Source organism: Hesperophylax consimilis, chromosome 13 (assembly GCF_061612785.1).
Source record: "Hesperophylax consimilis isolate HC1 chromosome 13, BYU_Hcon_1.0, whole genome shotgun sequence".
In the NCBI taxonomy this organism is placed as follows: Eukaryota; Metazoa; Arthropoda; class Insecta; order Trichoptera; family Limnephilidae; genus Hesperophylax; species Hesperophylax consimilis.
This window is the reverse complement of record NC_142848.1, coordinates 19,094,635-19,119,547: the sequence shown is the minus strand read 5'-3', so window position 1 is coordinate 19,119,547 and position 24,913 is coordinate 19,094,635. Positions and strand designations below refer to the sequence as shown.

At 32.5% G+C, this 24,913-nt stretch overlaps 1 protein-coding gene and 1 non-coding gene across 2 annotated transcripts in view; both read right to left on the bottom strand.

Annotated features, from left to right (window-relative positions):
* Positions 1-460: 460 nt before the first annotated feature.
* On the bottom strand, positions 461-532 carry TRNAE-CUC (transfer RNA glutamic acid (anticodon CUC)). Its single transcript has one exon. It is a non-coding gene; the product is annotated as a tRNA-Glu (tRNA).
* A 182-nt stretch (positions 533-714) lies between these two features.
* The window catches only part of wun (wunen), a 58,642-nt gene continuing 34,443 nt past the window's right edge, over positions 715-24,913 (bottom strand). The window contains exons 4-6 of the mRNA XM_089638836.1: positions 19,713-19,877; positions 14,684-14,860; positions 715-4,069 (exon numbers count right to left, since the gene is read on the bottom strand). Coding sequence (XP_089494962.1) covers positions 3,950-4,069; positions 14,684-14,860; positions 19,713-19,877 — 462 coding nt within the window. The 3' untranslated portion in view covers positions 715-3,949. The remainder of the gene's footprint in view (positions 4,070-14,683; positions 14,861-19,712; positions 19,878-24,913) is intronic.

The following is a 24,913-nucleotide window of genomic DNA, read 5'->3' as shown; positions in this document are numbered from 1 at the left end:
GGAAAGAAGAGAAGAGAGAGAACGTTCGTGAGCGGCTCCCCCACCTCAACAAGCGCATATGGTGAGAGAGGGACAGTGAACGGTGAGCGGTGGTGGGGGTACCCGCATTTTCGTGTCGATCCTGACTCGGTTTTACTCCGTCCATCGAAAATCCATTACGCGCCTAAAGAAGTTTCACTTCAATAATGATTCTCCATAAAAAAGGAGTGCACTGCCCGGGAATCGAACCCGGGTCGCAAGAATGGGAATCTTGCATGATGTGCTTCCGCATTCCTAAAATAATTGTGAAATTATAAATACATCCCGGCTGCCAAAAGTCCATATTGAAAAATTAACAATTTTATGATTTTTTTCAAGTCACTGCTTGTATTTAATAAAATGAATTCTTAAAAATATCACCTGAAATAATCAAAACACAAATTAAATAAAACAGTATCTCAGAAAATTGACCAAAAATAATTTCCGGTACCGGGAATCGAACCCGAGCCTCCTGGGTGAGAGCCAGGTATCCTAGCCACTAGACCATACTGGACTTGCGAAATTGTGCGAAAATACGTTATTTAACTTGTTTAATAATTACAACGAATTTTGTACACCATTTTTCTGAACGGTGAGCGGTGGTGGGGGTACCCGCTTTTTCGTTTCGATCTTGACTCGGTTTTACTACGTTCCCGAAAATTCATTACGCGGCTAAAGAAGTTTCACTTCAATAATTCACTAGTGATAAACTGACAATTTAAAGCCAATAATACATAGTTTATTTGCGAGCCCGGACTCAAAAGCTCAAACAGGCAGAGAATTGTCCTTTAATTGACAACGTACAAAAATTAAAAATGGCGCTGATCGACGTACAACTGTGATGGAGTGTTAAACACCCTAATCTAAAGGTATGACAGAATTTTTTCACCCAATTTTTAGAGTAACAGCCTTACTAATAAAAAATAAAAAAACTTCCCAACCGTTAAACGGAGTTTTAGTTACACACTGAATAAAGACTGTACAAGCTCTGTTTTGAATTATTACTAATGAAAAATGTCTATAACTGTGCTGCGAAAGTACTAGCAATGTTGCATTTCGACGGACTGACGCTTGAGATTCGTCTTGAAAAAGAGAGGTTATTTCTGACATATTGTTTTTAAATTGACTTTTACTTTTAATTCCACGAATGTGATGTTTTTCAATAAATATAACTCAAGAAATAAATGCTTATATTTTTTTTACGACATCTTCAAATAGAACAAATATATGACATATTTGAAATACCTCGGAAATATTCCAAAATTCGGTTAGAAATTTCAAGTCTATTCCCCAAATAAACTAACCTCTTCCGCTGTATAAACAATATGTATAACTTTTTATAGCTGGTTTTAATTTTAATTTACTAGTAAGGTTTTTTACACATACAGTTGTTAAACAATTATATAAAATTCAGACCTCATTTATATGTAAGGCTGTGTAGATAAAATATTTTAGAGTTAAAAATCAATAAATAAACTAATCACGTAATCCACTGTTTAAAGTGGCCAAACTACAAAAACCCATTTTTGAGAAACTGCAAATTAAAATAATTTAAGCTTTATGCAAGTGAAATTACAAAGTTATATCTACTACAGAGTAACAGAAAAAAATTAAAGGCATTCAAATTAGATTATTTCTCTAATATTAAAATTTAAATATCTTAAAAGTTGTGCCACATGTCGGCGACTTTTGTCTGAATGGTGATGTATGAGTTTATGAACTCTGCAGGTTATGTTATTCAAGAAGTATCAGAGCAAGTATGTGTATTTATGTCATCCTAATATACATTATAATATCCCAATTATAATGGTTACAATAATTATTAATCTTCCATGTAACAAAACATACATCGCCCAGCGAAAATATGTTTCTTTGAGAATACAGATTTATATAGAATTCTTAGTTTATAATATTGCTTGAATTAAATACAGTCATTATTTAAAAAGACAATTAATATCTTCCGAAGAATACAACAAAATTACAACCATTATGCATTATATGATTCTTTTTCAGAGCAGTTTCCAAAAAACATGTCATGCTTAATCAACTGGAAATAATATCAAGAAGTACAAAATATCAACGAGAAAATATTATAATTTATTTTTGTTGTCTTACTTAAATTTGATAACATTTTTTTTTCATAGCAGTTTCCAAAAAACACATTGTGCTGAATCAACTGGAAATAATATCAAGAAGTACAAAATATCAACGAATAAATCGGGAAAATATTATAATGTTTTTTTTTGTCTAACTTAAATTTAAATATATAATTATGTATGTACTATGGGGACAACAAATTTTCCAACTTAGTTAAAAACAAAACTTAACACATAGGTAATCTGATTAAAAACTAGAACTTACAGAAAATGATATGAAAAATAGTTGTGAAATAGAAATGATTATTTACAAAATGAATATTGTCAAAACAAATATTTAGAAAATTGAATTGAAAATTATAAGTTAAATGAAATTTTTTTGTTTGCCGATGAAAAGAATCGTAAACTATTTATTAGCAACCGTCAATTAAGGAATGTCAATAATTAATATAACTTAAGAACTAAAGTAGATTTATTGCACTATTTATTACGCCCACATTTTTTGACATTGTAATACATACATTTGCGCACTGTATAAAACACAAATGTTGACATTCTATATTACAATGCACACATTTTGTAGAATTATACACAATGTCCGGAAACAAGTGGAAAACTGAATTTACATCACACAGAGAACCCAAAAAACACTTTATTTTAAATAAGCATATTATTTTATTTTTTTTCGCAACTAAAAAAAGGTTAAAACTTTAGAAGCCGGGTTTACGTTTACGTTTGACACATTTAAAAGACAAAAAAAAATTATATTAAATTATATTTTTTTTCAAATTTATCTTAAAAATTACAATTTCGGACTCGATTCAACCGAAAATGAAATTAAATCAAAAAAGTTATGCAACAAAATCTGTTCCAAATATGAAATAGATTTCCCAGTTTCCAGCTTGTACCACTAGTTTCCAGACACTGGGTATAATACACAATCTGTGACACTCTATACATAATACTCAAATTCTGTAGCACTAATTTTGCGATACTATAATATACACATTTTGCGGCACTGTTCAATCCACACATTTTATGCCACTTTTAAGATTGTGTCATTCACTTTCTGTACAAAATAGAGTACTACAATATTATTATGCATGCATTATTATTATTACTAAACTTAAATCAACTTTCTGATAGCTGTCCAATTAAGCTACCACTCATTTTATTAGCTGTCCATTTATTTTATGCGTTATTAATGATTTTCAAAATCAGGTGCCAAGAAATGTTTTTATATTAAAAATTAAAGTTGTACTTTTATTAGTTGTAAGTCAAGCTCATCACAATATCATCTTTTAGCTGTCAATGAAATGATTATAAAGTAATGATTATTACCGTTAACATACCTGTTATTTATAAGCCACAAGCTGTATATATATATTTCAGCTATTTTTTGTAAATATTATTGAATAAATAATTATCGCCAAAAACAAGTCCCGATTGTAAAATAGTAGTAGGTATTTTTTGAATTTTCCACAAATTTAGCTGTTTTGTAAGGATTTGATTTCTCTACAGAAACAAATGTTGATTCTGCAGGTAAATTTTATCTCTCTACTCGTTCATTTGAAAATTCAGGCACTGAAAAACTTAACATCACTAAATTGTCTCTAGCAAGCATTTTAATAGTTCGAATGCTTACGAACTAGGATGTTCCAGAACATGCTTGCAAATCAGATTTCCAGAACATGATTACGAATTAGATGTTCCAGAGCATGCTTCCGAGCCAGATATTCCAGGGCATGCTTTCGAACTAGATGTTCCGGAACATGTCTAGACATTGATTAGATGTTCTAGATCTTGACAGCCTAATAGACGTCTTCTTCCGAGGGTCATACGGCCGCAACGGGGGCCCCGTTCTCCCCGTTGGCGTGGCGCATCATGTCGTTGTTCTCCCGCACCCTCGGGGGTGCTGTCGGCCGGGGGCGCCACAGGTCCGACACGCAGCTAAACTAGAAAGTAAGAAAAAAATACAGTTTAATATACGGAAATTAGCGGAGATTAAACTTTTGATTTGGGTGATCTTTCAGATATATAATCATGTTCGTCTGCATAATTTTGAATACTTTTTAGTATATAATTATGTAAGACAATTGATTTGTAATGATATAGAAATTAAATAAGCAGGTAACAGAGAGCAATGCCCAAGCAACACAAGTCTAGTATTTCAAGCCAGGACAATAAGCTATTACTGTAGAACCCCGTTATTTCGAACCATGATAATTTGAAAAAAATGCAAAATTCCAAATTTTTTCTAAAAAAAATTGCCCAGAATTTTTTTTCATACTAAATTATTTTTTATTTCGAAATTTATTTTTGTCCTCGCACGAAATTTTGTTCGTGTACTTCCAAAAAACTCAAAAACTCTTGTTTGCAAAAATAAATCATAAAATTAAAACGGCGGTAAAATGCCGAAAAATGTATTTTTACGTGGTTATAATACATTGTGTAAATTAGTATAATTATTTTGAAAATCTGAATCGATTTACCGTACTAGTAATCTAGCCATCTAATAACTCTAGCTACATGTAAACAGAACTAGCTTTGTTTTGAACCTAGTTAGCTAGTGAGGAAGCCAGTAGGATAGCATCTCAAATCAAGATAGTTTAATACGATCGGGTTCTATTATTTGAACTAGTAGCGCCCCCCACCACCAAAGTTACTAGGCCGGCGAAGCTAGCTCATTATCGGCTAGTGTGTTTTTTCCTATGAACGTATTGTTACTTTAGTAACTACAATGATACTGGCTTAAAATTTCCTAGCATTGTGTAAACCTCTCTAGCTTGATATATAGGACGCCAGTATAGTAGCTTTCTAACCTGGCTTGAAATACTAGCCTTGTGTGTCACGGGATAAATCTTTCTTTTTTTTGGATTCAGTATAAATTTTTTAATAGGTGTTTTTTAAAAAAATATGTTTTTAAAAATAAATAACATTTCGCAAATATGTTTTGATTTTAAATTAATATTTGATTAGTTTTGTTTAAAAATGAGCATAATTCAGAATGTACACTTATTTTACGTGAAACACAATTTTGTACACAAATTTAAAAAAAAAAAATTGTTTTTCGGAGTGATTTGGCAAAAAATACCTTTATTAATACGGGAGGGTGAACTTTAAAATGTGTTGTTTTGACAGATTTCAATATTCTAAAGCAGAAAAAAATGGTTCATATTACAAAATCATGTATTTTATAAAACAGCGATGAACACGTAAGAAAAACCTACACAAAAGCATAGAATTATAATATCATTTGCAAATTGCCAATACAAAATATCTACATAATACTTATACATAATGAATAAGAAATACCCATTTGCATTCACAAGTATAAAAAAATATATGTAAACCAGGTAGTTTATGTATACAGCAGAAAAATGGAGGTAGACACCTACTGAATTTAAAGCAGCACGCTCTGGCAATGAATGTTATCCAATATTGACACAATATTGCCCACGATAACAGATAACAGAATAATCAAACACTATTACAAACAAACACCAGTTGGATAAGGCAAACATACACCAGTTGGCTCAGTTGGGGCCAAAGAGTTGGACGTGAAAGACCTCAGAGTATCGAGGATTCGTTGACAAAGTGCGCTGCTCTGTGATGATATTATAAAAAAAATTATTATTCCTACTTTTGGCTGGTAGAGGAATTTTAATGATTTATATTTTTACATATGAATCGTCGACTTACAAAACCCGCTTTAGAAACGTCTGCTGGTTCAGATACTTCCACTTAAAGCACTTTAAATATATCATTAATATATTTCGCTAAATATCAAAAGAATAACGCGTAATTAATTATGTTGATGTTTAACAAAAACAAGTGTATTTTTTTATAGTTAAAGTGGTCCAAACAGTTTTTCGTGACATCTACAGATTTCCGAGAAATTCCAGAGCGGGTTTTGCAAGTCAACGACTCATATGAAATACTAGTAGACCTCGCTCCCAAAAAATTATTTTTAATTTTCTCTTATTTATCAAAACCAAAAATTTCCTCTAAAATCATAAGATTTGTAAGTAGGTACTTAGTCACCTACCTACTTAATTATATAAACCATATATTTTTTTATGTAACAATTTTTTTATTTGAAATAAGGATTTATACAATTGGACAAATCTTTTATGAAACTTTCTTCAGGCTGGTAGGTACCATAATATTAAAAACTCGGTCAAATACAGCCACCTAGTGAATGTTAGTCATCTAGTGAAAGTAAGGCTTGTTTGAAAAGTGGATGCAGCAAATTTTCGAAACCAGAAACGCAAAGTACAAACAAATTTACAGACAGATGAAATGCCAAATGGTTGAGTTAAAACAGGACTTTGCTACCCTCAGTCAATAATACTGAATTTATTATACTTTTGTCAGTAAAAAAGAATCACAGAATAAGCCATCATGAAATGTATTTTGATGGAAAAGTAAAATTAATTTTATGAATTGCATGGGAATGATAATGCACATTAATATAATTACTGTGAATATAATATAGATTACAATTATGTTAGTGGCGCGGTCATTTCAGTATTTTAAAAGAAACTTTATTAATTTTAGATATTATAAATTTTAAAAATTATGATAGTTGTGGTTTTCAAGATCTTGATCGCCTTAAATATGTCTTTCAATAAATTCAGGATGAATGAAAAGGTTTTATAAATTTCATGATGCCAGAGCTCACCATTTGAGAGTTTTTGCTGCATCTGATTTTCCACATTTTAATGCTTCAAAAAAAGTAATAATTTTTGAAAAAGTAAATTTTTTCTATCTTGGAAGAGACAAATAATATATCGTCATTGAATGCTTGCGAAAACTTCTAAGTTTAACCGTTTAACGTGCATAAGTTTAACCGTTATCCCACACAATTCATTAAAAAGTTACTTGTTGACGCATTTGAATAAAAAACTGGGAAGTTTTTTTGCTTCCCAAGCAAATTTTTTTAAAACCGGTCTTACAAGCACAATGACGATATTATGACCTACCCTGAGATGAATTGGATGACGAGGAAATTTTTTTGAAGTACCTACATTAAAATCATAAATATATTATGTGTTTATCATGCTCGACCAAAGAACAGCAGTGCTCAAATTAAAATCATGAATATATTATGTGTTTATCATGCTCAACCAAAGAACAGCAGTGCTCAAATTAAAATCATGAATATATTATGTGCTTATCATGCTCAACCAAAGAACAGCAGTGCTCAAATTAAAAATTACATGATTATTGAAATTCTATTATGATAACTAAAATATTAATACTAAATTTGCAATACTCTATAGGTATATTGATTTGCTAAAACAGTGCAAGCCTGTTATGAAGACAGATATAAGAATTATTTAAAGCACAGAGATAAAACTATGATTGCATTATCTGACTTCAATTTAGTATCCACTTCCGTTAGAAATTTTCACTCGTAACCAATTTGTAATAAATATTACATAATATGTATTAATTTCTGTAATGATTTTTTAAATGTGAATACCGCACAAGTACCAGGAGCCAGGGGGACTAATTCAGTTATACTGCTCAGCTTTGTCCAGCTCTCAAAATTTTTTTTATTGAACAAAACGGAGTCATATCTTACTTTTTTCAAAGTTAAGCTTAAACGCGACGTTCGTTATATTTACGTGTTTATTGATGGCGTTAATTAATTAATTAATTAATTAATTAATTAATAATATTTTATTATAATAAGCTTTTTACAAAGTATTGCTTTACAATATTTAGACAAATAATTTGTTTGCGCCCGTACATTTGCAATGCCAATATGAGGCGTACAAATACAATATTGTACCGATGATTCAATCCAATATGTTATTTGCAGGCCTTACGGACGCAAACAAATAATTTGTCATAATGTTGCAAAGCAAATACCTTGCAAAAAGTGAATTTAAATAAAATAAATTAATTAATGCTATCTAACGTAGAATATAACGAGCGTCGCGTTTAACATTAAATTGACTTTTTAAGCTCACAATCATAATGAATTAGCTAGCTGAAAATAGTTGAGTTGATCTAGAAGTCAGAGATCACCACTCTATAAGCAAACAGATTTACTGATTTATACATAGTATACATAGTTAGGGATTTTGAAAATAATATAAATGCTAAATAATTCGACATAAACTTTGTCTTTATTCCCATACATCGCTAGTCTATAAAGTTAAAGCATTATTTTAATGACTGCAACATTGAATTCTAATGGGCAAAAAGCAGTAAAGAAAACAAATTAAAAACGAATAATAAAACTTTAATGGGTTTCTTGAATACATTGAAGGACAAATGAGGAGTACAGTGTACTCACTGTTAACCGGTACAGACGGAAAAAAATGATCTGAGATAATTTAAAACTCAGTTTAACTGCAAAATAGTAATGGAAGAATATTAATAGACAGATATAAGTCTCTAAGACCAAATTAATCCCTGTGAAATTTAGCATCCAAATTTTTATATGAAAAATGTGCAGAAATGCTCGGCAGGTTTCAGGAAACCATTTCTAAAGAAAAAAATTCTAGAAATCCGTTTTTAAATGTCTTTATAAATAAAGTTTCACGTGCCAGTAACGTGCATAATGTTTTTTGTACCTACAGTATGGCATCAGCTACATAATACAGGGTTTTCCAATAGAGGTGTTATTTTTATATTCAAAGAAACTTTTCCCGTAAAAGATCAATGGTTTCGTTGCTTGTGTGGCACGTAGCGCCGTCTTGTTGAAAGTAAACGTTGTCCAGATCAATACCATCCAATTCCGGCCATAAAAAATCATTAATCATCTCTCTATAGCGCAATCCATTCACCGTAACTGTTGCTCCAGCCTCATTTTCGAAAAAGTAAGGTCCAATGACTCCGCCGGACCATAAACCGCACCAAACAGTCACACATTGAGGTTAGAGACGCTTCTCAACAATAACTCTTGGGTTTTCCGAGCCCCAGATGCAACAATTTTGCTTGTTGACGTAGCCACCGAGGTGGAAATGGGCCTCATCACTCAAGATGATTTGCATTTGATTCACTCAAGTGAATTTTAATAATTTCAATGCGTTGTTGAAGGGTGTATCGTTCCATTTTTATTAATGGTGTAGTTTCTACTTGTCAAATGTCAAAAAATAACAGCTTCAAGAGTAACATCTACTTAAATAGCAAGCTATTCAAAATAACACCTCTTATTGGAAAACCCTGTATATTTGAGATATTTTACGGAAATTGGATGACACCTGATATGCTTCTACAAAAGGGTTTGTCAAAAAGCGGAAATTTGAAATTGTTAAGATAAATTTAAAACATGCGCCAAAACTACATACCCGTTAACAGAGAGTAGCCTGTATTAAACAATAGCAAATCCTCTAATTTAATTTAAATAATAAACATATGATGAACAAAAAGTTAACATGCGAAAAAAAAAAATAAAACAACATTGAAGTGAAAGTATCGACAATAAGTATTATGTATGTTATTTGTTGAAATCTACTCACAATGGTGGCTTTAACCGAGTAATGGGGTCTGTTCGTAATGGTCACTAGTTTCTAGGTATCTAGTTTTGTTAGTGGTGTTATGTTGGCAACAGGATCTATCGATCAAGCATTGCTGGAAATCACAACATGCAAAATACAGCAATTAATTTCAAAGCGATGGTGGGACAGACACATTACAATATGTACAGGGTGTCTGGAAACTCGCAGTACTAGCGGGAAACTTGAAAATCTACATCACATTTGGAGTCGAATTGTGTCACAGGCTTTTTGATTTGAGTAAATCGAAGTAAAAAATTATTTGCTCGTTGGTAAATTTCTAATATTCAATGTCTTTTAAAATATGTTGAACCGTAGACCTGGCTAAAAAATATAAAAAATCGACATGCACGGAGTGGAAAAAAGTTTTATTTGGGATCTCTGTGTGATATAGACTCACCAGTTTTCCGCTTGTACTATGAGTTTCCGGACACCATGTGAATTCAGTGTGCGATATCACAAATGTGTAAAAACAAACATGCCTTTAACGACTCTCCACACCAGCCAAAGAAATTCTTGAAAATGTTGGTAATTATGAATTAAGCTATAAATCACAAGAATTCGAAAATGGAGCTGTTTTTTAGTTATTAAAATATGTATAACGCACAAGGGTCAAAACTGCTTCCAACCGTCTGAAACCATTGAGACCATGGCATATCCAATTGGGATGTTTTGAGGCTGAAGGTAGTGCGGAGACGAAGGAGATGGGGAAGAGGAAGATGGGGAGTACCTGACTATTCAGATCTGGTTACCAAATATGGCTAAAACCCTTTCAATTCCTTCACCAGGGTTATTCTGAGAACATCTTCCACTCTGGAATGTGCCACAAGTATACTATAATATAATACATTCTGAATGGTGGTCTTTCACCAGGGTGATTCTAAGAATATCTTCCACTCTGGAATGTGCCACAAGTATACTATAATATAATACATTCTGAATGGCGGTCTTTCACCAGGACGATTCTAAGAGCATCTAACACTCTGGAATGTGCCACAAGTATACTATAATATAATACATTCTGAATGGTGGTCTTTCACCATGGCGATTCTGAGAGCATCTTCCACTCTGGAATGTGCCACAAGTATACTATAATATAATACATTCTGAATGGTGGTCTTTCACCAGGGTGATTCTGAGAGCATCTTCCATTCTGGAATGTGCCACAGGTATACAATAATATAATACATTCTGAATGGTGGTCTTTCACCAGGACAATTCTAAGAGCATCGAACACTCTGGAATGTGCCACAAGTATACTATAATAGAATACATTCTGAATGGCGGCCTTTCTCCAGGGCGATTCTGAGAGCATCTTCCACTCTGGAATGTGCCACAAGTATACTATAATAGAATACATTCTGAATGGCGGCCTTTCTCCAGGGCGATTCTGAGAGCATCTTCCACTCTGGAATGTGCCACAAGTATACTATAATATAATACATTATTTTTAAATAATAAATTATTGTGAAACAACACAAATTAATTAATTAAAATTTACACTTTGCGCACGTCTGGATCTGAACCCGCGACCTCCGGATTCTTAGTCTAGAGCCTTACTACTAGACATTCAGTTTCACAGGAGATGTAGGCAGAGAAAATATACTGCCACATAACTCTGCCTTAGCACGCTTCACTCAGATTCATGCATTATCTCATAGGAACTCCAATGTAATTCTGTCATCAACCGACTCAAATATTCGATTCACTTGATCGTGCCATCATGACTTCATCTACCATTCACTTTCGCATCATATTATATCCTCCTTACATTCCTTTCTTGGTTCATCAGCTATAAAAATCCAAACAATCTAAGCGTCTCAATTTTCAATACAAACTTGCTAAATAATACTTTTTGCTGTCGGGAAAAACGTTAAGTTGTTCATTATCATTTGAGCTGCATTTTCGATTTTGTTTTAGGTTTGTATAAGTGTATGTTGGGTTGTGTAGGGACAGTCGGGGGCTTTTAGAATCATGAGACGTGAGAACCGATAGAGAGACTCATCTGGTCCTTAAAACGGTTCGGGAAAGTGGTGAGTGTCCTCGACTGTTATTATCATTTGAGCTGCATTTTCGATTTCACTCAGATTAACATATAGCTTAGATCTTCGATTTAATCTCAAATTTTTACAATACTTAAAGAATTTCGTGGCTGGTTGAAACATTAAAATGAAATCCAAGTTGACATGTGTCAAATAATGCTGCCACTGCGATAAAGCACGCCAAATGTAAATAAACTACACTTTATACTAAAATCAATCCCCACTTTGCAATTGTGCACAAAAAATTATTAAAATTCAATAATCAAGAGTCAATCTGCAGATTGAAATTCGCCAACCAAATTAAAATTAAAAAAAAAAACTAATATTTTCATCGCAAAATAAAAAATTTCAATTGCCCATATCCAATGGGTCTATGGCATCAGAATTATGGCATCGTCGCTGGGCGTGCAATATCTTCTATGTAAAAAAAATAATATTTTACTGGAAAGTGAAATGATTATTAATGTAACAAATAAATAAAAAGAATTGAAAGTCTCCCAATATTCTACTTGTTAAAAATGCGTTTGTCACTCACGTTGGAATTTTACACACCCTTTTAGTTTTTTTTATATATTGTGAGGCTAAATAGAGTAGGTAAAGGAAGGATATAAGGAAGAGGATGGGGAAGTATATGGCTAATCAGATCTGGTCACCAAACACGACTAAAGCCATTTTAAGAATAAAATAATTTCTGAATGGTGGTCTTTGATAAGGGCGATACTGAGAATATCTACCACTCAATTGTTTATATATATTACTAACAAACAAACAATTTAACTGATTGTAGAAAAGGCAATGTACAATCTGAAAAATACAATTAGTCAATATAAAATGTACTGAGATAACAAATAAGAAAAAAAAACTGATACCATCAACTGAAGTATTAGTGTGTTACGAAAATTGTTTTTAAAAAAAAACAAAATCTTTGAATTTAAAATGAAAATTCATACAATATTAAAAACAACCGCGCTCTTAAAAATATCATTATCTTTCAGATCTATGATTTAATCCTTTTTTAACATATGCTGTATGTTTATCTTCGATCGAAAATTTGTATTTAAAAACACATGTGACATTTTTGAATGATGGCTCTAAATAATTTTCATTAAATATCTAAATATACATATTTTGTATTGGTAAGTTTCACTCTACAGAAATCAATTATGTTACGAAATAAATTCATGTAAAAATCTTACTATAATAAGATAATGTCAAAGATAAAACATAAATAATCTTTACGTAAATAAGTGGCTGAGAGAGATTCAATTTCAGATCATTAATAGCAATAGATAATAGAAATAAAGGGAGATATAGCACGGAAGAGTGTTGACTGTCGCCAAGCTACGATTAAACTGCACGGACCATCAAAGCGTTGGAGACAATGAAAGTTATGCATTTGGTGGAAACAGAGGTGGGGCATTACTGAGCGTAGATGCGATTTGCAGTAGCGAAATAAAATTATGGGTGAACAATGTCGGCGACACTATTGTGTGCACGGTTTCACGGTACACAATGTTTAAGGGGTATTTCACCATCCTCTCAATAAGCACTATCCATAAGATAACATTTATTTTTGATATTCTATTTAGAATTTATTTATTTATTAAGTCCGAGTTTACTATTCAGTTTCCGAACTTAATAGTGGCTGTATATGTTAAATAAGTTAGTTTTCTGTCTATTGCTAATATGTATTTGTTTATTTATTTATTACTAACTGAAGTCCCTGGCATTGCTCGGCTTTACAAAGTGGCTGTATATATCAGATAAGTTAGTCGAGTTTTATGTATACATATTTCTAATAGATATTTGTTTATTTATTTATTAATAGCTGAAGTCCCAGGCATTGCCCGGGCTTTACAAAGAGTTTTTCTAAATCAGACAGAGACTTTCCTCTTGGTTTGAAGGTCGAAATTTCATCAATCTTGGAACTAATAGTAGATTTGTATGAAAAGCAAATCCATGCCACCCGCTAATGACATCCTTCTCTATATAAGTAGAAGATAGATAAATAATGGATATTTATCGAGAGGATGGCGAAATACTCCCTTCTAATGGTTGATGGCCCATCTCGCTTGTTTCTGTTATCTATGCTTACACCAGTGGTATAAAAGTCCGCAAAGAGATTTGACATAAAAATTGTTTTTACTAACAATAGAGATTAGAAAAGAAGAAGTAATTAAACAATGTTATATAATATTATGACAAGGCCTATGAATATTATTGGTTCACGTTTGCGGTCTACGTGAATTTTGAGTTTGAAGTCACTGATACAATACTTTGTTATTTTGTGTGTAAATTTATTTTATAATATTTCTAGTACTTAAAAAAAATAAAATCAAATAAATTTACATTTATCGATAACTACCCATAGGTACTCTAAAAGTAAAATTAAAAATAGTTGATTTTAATTATTATTAAATAATGTTTACCCTTTGATAGCTGAATAACATTTGAAAATCTGAAATCATTATCATGAAATAGATTTTATACAAGCCAATCTTAACTTAAGGTTTGGCAATTAAATGAAGAAATTTATTAAAGTGGAACTTCATTTTTCATTACTATGGCAACACCGATATATGTTGATTTTGGATATGCTGGACCAAATCCACCTCTACTGTGATTTAGGTGGTTTTGGCTTCACTCCCGAATTCCATAGTTTAAGAGTTGACAGGAAAAACGGCGTAACTTATTTTTTGATGTTTTATTTTTACAAAAATTTTCTTTCAGAGAGATTCAAAATTTGATTTAACATCTTATAAATGGCTTCTATAATTAATATATACAAATGCAATTATCTCGCTTACAAAGCCTAAAAACTGTGAATACATAATGTGGTAAATATGCACCTGAACGGTATTGCTATTTAAAATTAACATTTTTTTACTTTAGAACCATCTTAGGTGTCACTACTAAAAAAAACCTTTTTCTACATTTATTTGCCAGACCGTACCATGCTGTATGACTCTCGCCTGCTGTAATTGTTCTTCTGTTTATAAAAGCTGATACTTACAACGAGCATTGAGGTGACAATTCCGATGCAAGCACCGCCCAGCACGTCGCTCCAGTGATGCTTGTAGTCGGAGATGCGGCTCAGCACAGTGTACCATGCCAGCATGAGGAACACAAACTGGATACCGTGACGCAGGAGTTTGGAACCCGACCAGCGGAGACGGCATTGCAAATACACCTGGAATAATTTTTTTTAAATTTTTATTTATTTATCTATATTTAAACATGGGCGATGTACTGTGCCTGTCTCGCTAGGAAATCCCGTATTAAGAGCAGGTGCAGTTTACAACACAATGTTACAAGATATGTAATGATGGGTTGTTTCAGAGAATTTGAATAATTCTCAAATTTTAAAGTTAATTCTGTGAAAGTTCTTTTCAAGTTCTGTTATTATTTCAATTCTGTCAAGTAACTGGCCTATAGTGATATAATAACAGAACGTTAATAGGACTTTCGCGGAAAAAAACGTTGAAATTAGATGAATAGTTCAAATTCTATGATACAACCCATCCTAAGGACGGGTTGTTTTGGAGAATTTGAACAATTCATCAAATTTCAACGTTCATTTTCAAGTTCTGTGAAAGATTTTTTCAAGTTCTGTTTTTATTTCAGTTTTTTCAAGAAACTAGCCTACAATGATATAATAACAGAACTTGAATAGGACTTTCACAGAACCCGAAAATGAACGTTGAAATTTGATGAATTGTTCAAATTCTCCGAAACAACCCGTCCTAAATGTTCATTTGTTCAAAATTTTAAATCTCTGAAAGCTCTTCACCAATTGCTTTGAAATTTTGACACAATTTTGCCTTCGTATACGTGTGTGTTTTTATATATTATATAGATTGTGTTAGATAGCATGTTGTCATAGGTGACACGTAAAAACATGCTTTTTTTGAAAAACAACGCCATGTGTTGAACTTAAAAGCAAAACGCGCTATCGTTTCTCTATCTGGACAGACGGCTAGAAAAAATATAAAATAAAATGGCAATCAACATTGTGCCATTGGTAATAATTATAAGGAGGTAAATCTGTCCTTACTGGTGAACAAAGAATTGGTGTCCAATTTATATTTATATAAATTGTTTAATTTTAATTTCTGTCTAATGGTCAGTAGAAGTGCGTTGTTTAGCTTTGTTGCAAGTATCTAAAATTTCTTCGGCCTTTGGATCTAGTATAACGAGCGATTTGGACATTGTCCATTAGAGTTCTGTGAGAGGTATGGTTATTGACGTAAATTTGCAGAATATTCAAAACAAAGATACTTGTAAAGATTTCGTCGGAACTGCAGGTGATCGGTAATTTTAGAATAATGAATTAATAAAATGTTGTTTCAGCGGCAGATAATTCTGAAACAATCGGGCAGACTATTGACACAATGCTACTCAATCCAAAAAAGACTCATAATAAAGGGCTATCCCATCAAAACTGTGGTTTCAACAATTCCTTCATTTTACCAACAGCAAAAAATTCCTCACTTATTCGAATGAGAACTTTGACATTGCATTTTTTCCTTCTCACCTTTAAAAATTCACATGCTTGACTGATTGTACTTTCTGTGGTCCAGAAGTGGAAACTTTAAATCATGTATTGTATGGTTGTTTCTCTCTAAACAAATACCCTTTTTTCTAACAAGCCTTAATTAAAATTGCCTGCCCTCTGTTCACCATTTCATCGCTTCTAATTTTGAATTCTAATTGGGACTCTTGTGTGGTTTTCACATTAAAAATAAAAACTAATTAGTATGTCGCAATGGGACATAGAATTAGCTTCAATACATTTCCACCCTTCCACTGCTGTGTTTTCAAGATAATAACATTAAACATCACAAAGTAGACAGTGTGTACGCACTGTCAAATATTGTGTACACAACTCAACCCACTTATTCAATCCAACATTCACACAATATTGTGCCACACAAGTAGCAGGGACTGTCAACATAAACAAACCAGACATAAAAATGCCACAGCTTCCTAGTGACTGTATACAGATAAGAGCACTTGAAAGAGCTTTGCCCAGAGATTTAAAGGGTTAACAAAACTCAACAAGTTGTAGGTATCGAATTAGCAGACATTGTTTCATAAGTGACAAATTTCAAGAGCGTCAAAATATATAAAAAAAAAAAAAAAAATTAAATAAACATTGCACAAATGTTCAAAGCCAGGGGAACTATAACAACCCCAATTGAGATATGTTGTGAGGCTGAAGGTAGTGGGGAGGGGAAGGATATGATAAATATAAATGGGTTATATTTAAATTGAAGCAACTTTAAGGTTTATAATATATTTTGGATGTATGGTTAAGTGTATTTTGTTCCCCTTTTCTCGTCAATTTTTTTTCAGGAATGACTCCTGCCCCATTGCACGAACCGCCACTACGCTGCAAGTTGTAAAAGCAATTGCAAGAAGAAAAAATAAGTAGTCGTAGACCCTCGCAGAAAGCATGGCACGATCATGTGAATGAAATACTTGTGTCGAATCATGAAATTTGTTAGAACTTTTTAATTCGAATATATTTGCGTATTAAGTGAATTCTTCAAAGGACTAGGTAGTCTTTAACCCATTCCGTCCTAAGTTATTTTGATTAAAACTGACCACAGGAAATGAATTAATTCTTTTCCTGTGTTTATTGATGTAGTAAGATGGCACAACTTTTAATTTTTATATTTATTTAACAAAAAAATTATTTCTTAATATAAAAAAAATATATTTTTTAAAAATGAAAAAATATATATCTTAAGATGGCAAAGCATTCTACTATTTATGTGAAAATAAACATTTTGTCGAGAGGCATAAATTATGGCGGCCCCTAGCTTTAATGAAGTGTTTGTTTATTGATTATTTATGTTTGAAGGAATTGACAGCTACTTATTTACTCCGTTAATGGAGGACTGAACGCAGTTGGTGCTAACAAAAAATGAAAGTAGATTGAATGCTGTTGAAATGAGATCCCTGAGGCGTATGTATGATCGTGTGAGGAATGTGGAGATCCGCAAAGAGTGCAAGGCTGATGTAAGCGTAATGAGTAAGATTAAGAAAGGGACGCTTAGATGGTTTGGGCATGTAGAGCGAATGAGCGAAGATAGGAGTGTAAGGAGGATATATTATATGAATGAGGCAAGAAGTGTGTGCCAAGACCGAGTTGTTTGGCGGTCCGTCCTCTCTGCCTACCCCTGCGGTGAAACGGGGTGATGGTTAGTTAGTTAGTTATTTACCTAACTATTTCAAGGCGGCTTTTCATTGCTTTGATTTGTTGATAGAAAAAATAAAATAACGAAATATTTAAATTCCCACTATTTAAAAAGAAACAGCAATACAATATTATAAGAGATTATTTTTGACATTTAAGACGATAATTCCACGCATTCAAGAATAAAAAAATAAAAATGCTTTCCCATGTAAAATCAATAATTGACTTGAGCATGGTAAAGTCCAATTTGTACCGTTTGGCATTTCATCTGTCTGTAATTTTTTTTGTGTGTTCCGTCTCCGGTTCTAGATGGATACTACCTTTTTATGTTGCCAGAGTTCGCATGAACCTGGATCCTACTACGAGCTGTCAAATTTGAAAAATCAATATTATGGTGGTAGATACCTTCCTGCCTAAAGAAAGTTTGAAGAAAGAATTGTCATTGAGATTGTGTATGGGTGAGTGACTTTTACTTGGACAAATTGTATAATTCCTTATTTGAAAAAAAAATGTTACATAAAATATTTATGGTTTATAATTAAGTAGGTAGGTATTTAAGCAGGTACCTGTTTGCAAATTTCAGGGGAAATTTTAAGATTTCAGAAGAAATCTCGATAAAATTTTCCTCATGTTCCACTCTGCAAATTACCAGTATTATTAATTTATTCCTTCCATGCAGAGTTTTCCTTCCGGCAAAAATTCAGAATAGACTAGTTCTAAAGCATTGAAATGATTTTTAATGTAATTCCTACATTATATTACAACTTTTTCATCCTGTATCAGATTCTCAAGTTCATGCTCCATTTAAATTCTGTAAATTTCTTTTTCTAGTGTAGGTTCAACAATTATTATCCTAAGTACACGACACCTCCGTGGAAAATGTTTAAGATCTTCGTTGTCTTAAGTGAGCAATAAAATATCAATCAATTAATTGCTAATTCACATTTTAGTAATATAAAATTATACCAAGTATATTTTCAGCACATTATCGAATGGTGGACACTCACAGTCATGGTGAAAGACCACCATTCAGAATCTAAGTTGCTAAAAGTGGCTTTAGCCGTGTTTGGTAGCCAGACCTTAGTAAACATGTACTTCCCCACCTTCCTCGTCTACTATCTTCTTTCCATCACAACTCCCTAAGCCCCACAACATCCCCTATTGGGGCTGCCATAGTACCAATGATTCCGGGCAATTGGTACTCTGTGCGATATTCACATAAAAATAATACGCTTCCCTTAACCCACATAAAAAAATCTGCTTATACATCGACTGTGCGCAGCTCGATTTTGACATTGTTTATTTATCATTTAAAACACTTATCTTGCTCTGAAAACCTTCATTTTTTTATCATAATAACATAAAAATGTCAGCTACAAACCCATCCCATACTATAATTATGATACAGACAAATTATAAAATTGATTAACTCTTGGTGTGCACCGGATGCAAAATTTTCGCTGTGAGTCATCTGATACTATTTTCGGCATAAATGACTTTTTTTGCAAAATGATATTTTTTTAAAATTGTACTGTCTTACCTGATAATGTATATATTTACAAAATGGTATATAATCTACCTTATGTAGTTTCCGCAGAATGATAGTTATATTCAGAGAAATGAATTTTTAAACGGACATAATACATTGTGGTGAAATTAAATTTACCACAAAACTTTTATGTTTATAAAACCATAAGAAAAATGGTAGGACCTACAGACAAGCTTCCATGTGGTAGATTTTAATGACTACTCTTTTTGTTATTGTTAAAGTTATTGTAATATCAATGTTTAAAAAAAATAATAATAAATAAAAAAAAGTGTATGAGAACAGGATACTTACAGCAATATAGATCATGGTGAAAGTGGAGAAGGAAGAGTGTCCGCTGGGGAAGGAGAGTCGCATCTCCTTGATGAGATGAGGATCAGCGGTGGCACTGCACTCAAACTCTTCAATATACTTCCATCTGTTCTCCGGTGCGGTGCAATTTACCAGAGGCCTGCACACCTGGAAATAATTGTACGAAAAGATAATTTAAAAAAAGTGAAGTATAAGAAAAGATAATTAAAACAGAGAAGTTTAGGAAAAGATAATTTTAAAAAGTGAAGTATATGAAAAGATAATATATAATGATGATTTATAGCCCTTCAAAATATTACAAAGGCTATAATTAATGGCTAGGGAAATATATATATTTCTTTAGGTTCTGATTGATAATTTGATGACCGGATATGTCATCAAAATGACAATTCAACACACCTACAAAAAGTGATATAAAATCATGAAAAGTGATGAAACAAAAACTAGGTTAAATAGGTTACATAGCTAAGTTTTTGTTTCATCACTTTTAATGACTCTATATAAATTTTTAAAGGTGTGTTGTAGATTATCAGTCACTCTAAACTATAAAATAAGCAAAAAAAATATTGACATTTTTTATCTAATTTTGTACTTAACAAATTTAATTGAATTCTAAAATAAATTATTAAGGTTAAACGTGACATTCGTTATAATCTATGCGTTCATAGATGGCGCTAATTTAATTATCTTATGAAAACACACTTTTTGTGACTTATGCTTAAAAATATTAAGACAATTTATTGGTTTGCGCCCAAACATATGCAATATGAATATGAATAAACAGTTTTGTCCGTATAAAAACTACAATATTGGATTGAATCACCGATACAATATTGTATTTGTATCCCTTTCTTGAAAGAATTTAGTTATTGTATGGATAAATTATTTATTCATATTCATATTGTGTATGTATGGGCGCAAACAAAAAATACGTCTTAATATTTTAAAGCGTAACTTGCAAAAAGTGTATTTTCATAGGATAATTAAAATAACGCCGTCTATGAATGCGTAGATTATAACAAACATTACGTTTAACGGAATTATTATTAAGTTTTAAAGAAAACAGCGAAAAAATAGAAATGGAAAGGAAGCAAAAAAGGCATCCTATCCACTTTGACTACCTATACAAAGAAAGGAAGCAAAAAAGGCATCCTATCCACTTTGACTACCTATACAAAGAAAGGAAGCAAAAAAGGCATCCTATCCACTTTGACTACCTATACAAAGAAAGGAAGCAAAAAAGGCATCCTATCCACTTTGACTACCTACTCAAAGAAAGGAAGCAAAAAAGGCATCCTAACCACTTTGACTACCTACACAAAGAAAGGAAGCAAAAAGGCATCCTATCCACTTTGACTACCTATACAAAGAAAGGAAGCAAAAAAGGCCTCCTATCCACTTTGACTACCTACTCAAAGAAAGGAAGCAAAAAAGGCATCCTAACCACTTTGACTACCTACACAAAGAAAGGAAGCAAAAAGGCATCCTATCCACTTTGACTACCTATACAAAGAAAGGAAGCAAAAAAGGCATCCTATCCACTTTGACTACCTATACAAAGAAAGGAAGCAAAAAAGGCATCCTATCCACTTTGACTACCTACTCAAAGAAAGGAAGCAAAAAAGGCATCCTAACCACTTTGACTACCTACACAAAGAAAGGAAGCAAAAAGGCATCCTATCCACTTTGACTACCTATACAAAGAAAGGAAGCAAAAAAGGCCTCCTATCCACTTTGACTACCTACTCAAAGAAAGGAAGCAAAAAAGGCATCCTAACCACTTTGACTACCTACACAAAGAAAGGAAGCAAAAAGGCATCCTATCCACTTTGACTACCTATACAAAGAAAGGAAGCAAAAAAGGCATCCTATCCACTTTGACTACCTACTCAAAGAAAGGAAGCAAAAAAGGCATCCTATCCACTTTGACTACCTACACAAAGAAAGGAAGCAAAAAAGGCATCCTATCCTCTTTGACTACCTACACAAAGAAACGACATGTCATGATAAGTGTTATTTTTAATTAGGGTTTTTGAACCCATCAAGGCGTAGATATTCAGTATTTACAATGATAACAAAGTAATAAAAGAAACATTTCTTGAATTGCTTAGATTGATATCTTGTTCTTGTTCAAACCTCATAAAGCTAGGAGGGTAGGGCAAGAGCCACTAAACCCACACAAAGTAGATGCATAAACAGAGCAGTAACAGAATTCCTTATCTAGAAAACGAAGAGTTCCATTAGTCAACTGGTTTAAAATGTACCACCTGACAGTTAAATAAATTCAGTTGACAAAAAATAGATAGAGCAATTTAAAGTATGAGAAGGTAGGTACCTATATCTTTCTACCGGGAGACATGCCAAAAGCATGTCCAATAGTTGAACACAGTTGACATTTTTACCACACAACAAAGATTTTCCAGTTTCTGTGTTTTTTCCTTAATACAATATGGATCCTGTTTCACCCCTTCCTTTATTTAAAAAAAAAAAAGACCCTCGACACAGCATCCCCATCCCCAGAGATGATATAGAGGTTTCCGCCAGAGTACTACCGTATGTTTATTTATTTAAACGCCCATTGGTCTTTTACAATGTCATCATTGGCCACCTTCAAATAATCTGTTAACAAGACTTAAAGCTCCCTATCGTGTTGTTCTAAAAACTTATTACCGTTATGTAATGTATGTGAAATGTATGTATGAATGTAATGCATATGTGAGTGTGTATGTCATCAATGTTGTGTTTGTTTGTAATTAGTGATAGTATCAACCATGTTAAATGTAATTGTATCTTTGTAACTTTGGTATGAATCACTGTTGACAAACTTACAAAAAAAAACAAAACATAGATAATTTTTTTTAAATAAAGAACATAAGTATATAATAGTTTATAATCTTATAATAATAATAATTAAATGATACTGTTAAGGTTTATTGCATATCTGCATGTATATTTGCTTTTTGAAGCAAGCAATGTTCTTAAAGTTAAGGCTGGCCGCATACATACGTTTTCCGTATTCGATTTCCAAATTCGTTTTCCGTATTCGGACATCCGAATGCACGGAATCAGTAGAAAATACATTAACTGCCGCACACGTTCGTTTTAGTTCCGAACGGAACAAATTCCTTACGCACGTTCCGAATGCCAGCCGGCGCGTTTGGAGAAAACGAATGGAAAAAACCTAATGACGTCATGTGGAACGCAGCTATTGCATACAGTTTGTTTGTGCCGACGCAAACGTACGGAAATTTCCATTCGTAATTCAGTGTTGCCAACGGATCTTGACCTAATATCGCCGTTTCTCATACATAAGGTAGCGTAAAGTAGCCGAATTTGCTGTTAGGTGGGACATGTTTAAAATTGATGTTTTTACGTGAAAATAAAAAAAATTTCGTGGGGGGGGGGGGTGGCTAGAGAATTTCAAAAAAATAAAATTTGTCCCCAGAAAATAAAAAAATTCATGGGGAGGGTGGCTAGAGAATTTCAAGAAAATATAAAATTTGTCCCCAGAAAAATAAATTTCATGGGGGGGGAGGGGTGGCTAGAGAATTTCGGGACATGTTTAAAATTGATGTTTTTGAAGTAGCTTAATTGGCGACCAGTCGCCTCTCGCTCTGAGTAGCCTAAATGGCGACATATCGCCCTTGTTGGCAACACTGGTTCTGACGTTTATACATTCCGAATGAAGAAAAACGAACGTTTGCGCTAGTCTCACGGAATTCCGAATACGGAAAACGAATTCGTAAATCGAATACGGAAAACGTATGTATGCGGCCAGCCTAAATATGTCAATATAATATGTTTCGTTCCCCGCGTGATGAAATCTCTGATAACAAGAATTATACATAAAATTATTGTGAGAAGCAACTACATTAAATGGAGTGTGTTGAGATTGATAGTACATATTTTTTTAATAAAATATCTTTAGTCGATGAGTAATGCAAAATGCTAATGGATAGTCTGAATTCTTAACATTTAAAATTAGTCTTAACATTTAAAATAAGTTCTTAATATTTAAAATTAGTTCCAATTTAGAAAATGCTACAATTAAAATAATTTCCAGTTAAAATATTATATTATAGGTAGGTACTTTGTCGCTTGTCTGAATTCTTCACACAATGAGATCCAATTTTGAAAATGACACTTAAATTTAAAGCAAATTTGAGTTCATTAAACCAGATTTCACGCAAGATTAATACACAAACAGAATTTAAATAGATAACTTTTATAAATTTAAATAATATCGTATACATATTATCACATTTTTAACCATTCAGGCCTCTGGCATATTGACCGTTATATTTCAAAATGATGCTCTCAGAAAATCGGAGAATTTGTATGTATTTCCATTTCTCAATTCAAGTCCAATTAAATAGGAAATTACTGAAACTATCGGATAATCAAAAATTGTTTTCATCACACTTTGAGATTTTATTATTACAAATAAACATAATTTTTTAAATCAAACATAAAAAAGTTGAAAAAATGGCTCACCTTACGTTTTTTGTCTTAACACTCTATTATAAACATTATTGCCACCTCAACAATATTGTATCGGTGATTCAATCCAATATTGTAGTTTTTATACGGACAAAACTGTTTATTCTTTCTTTAATTACGGTCGAAACCTTTGGTTTCAGAGAGGAGTAAATTTTAATTCTACTGTGGTTAACTTATAGATTTGAATATAAAGCATGGTGCTTTCTCTGTCTAACACCGTTTAGATTATATTTCTAACCATGACAGTAAGGGAGACACAACGATTTCTATGAGATTGTATGAGCTGTTCCAAAAAGAGAACAAATTGACTCTACGGGTAATAGCTGTTTGTCCGCAAAACTGAACAGCCTGAGCAGTTAAAATTACAGCCAATGTTCTTCTTCTGTAGTACTTCTATACTAAGACCACAAATACAATGTTTTCTTCTGTAGTATGTACTTCTATACTAAGACCACACATTCAATGTTCTTCTTCTATAGTACTTCTATAGTAAGACCACAAATACAATGTTCTTCTTCTGTAGTACTTCTATTGTAAGACCACAAATACAATGTTCTTCTTCTGTAGTACTTCTATACTAAGACCACAAATACAATGTTCTTCTTCTGTAGTACTTCTATTGTAAGACCACAAATACAATGTTCTTCTTCTGTAGTACTTCTATACTAAGACCACAAATACAA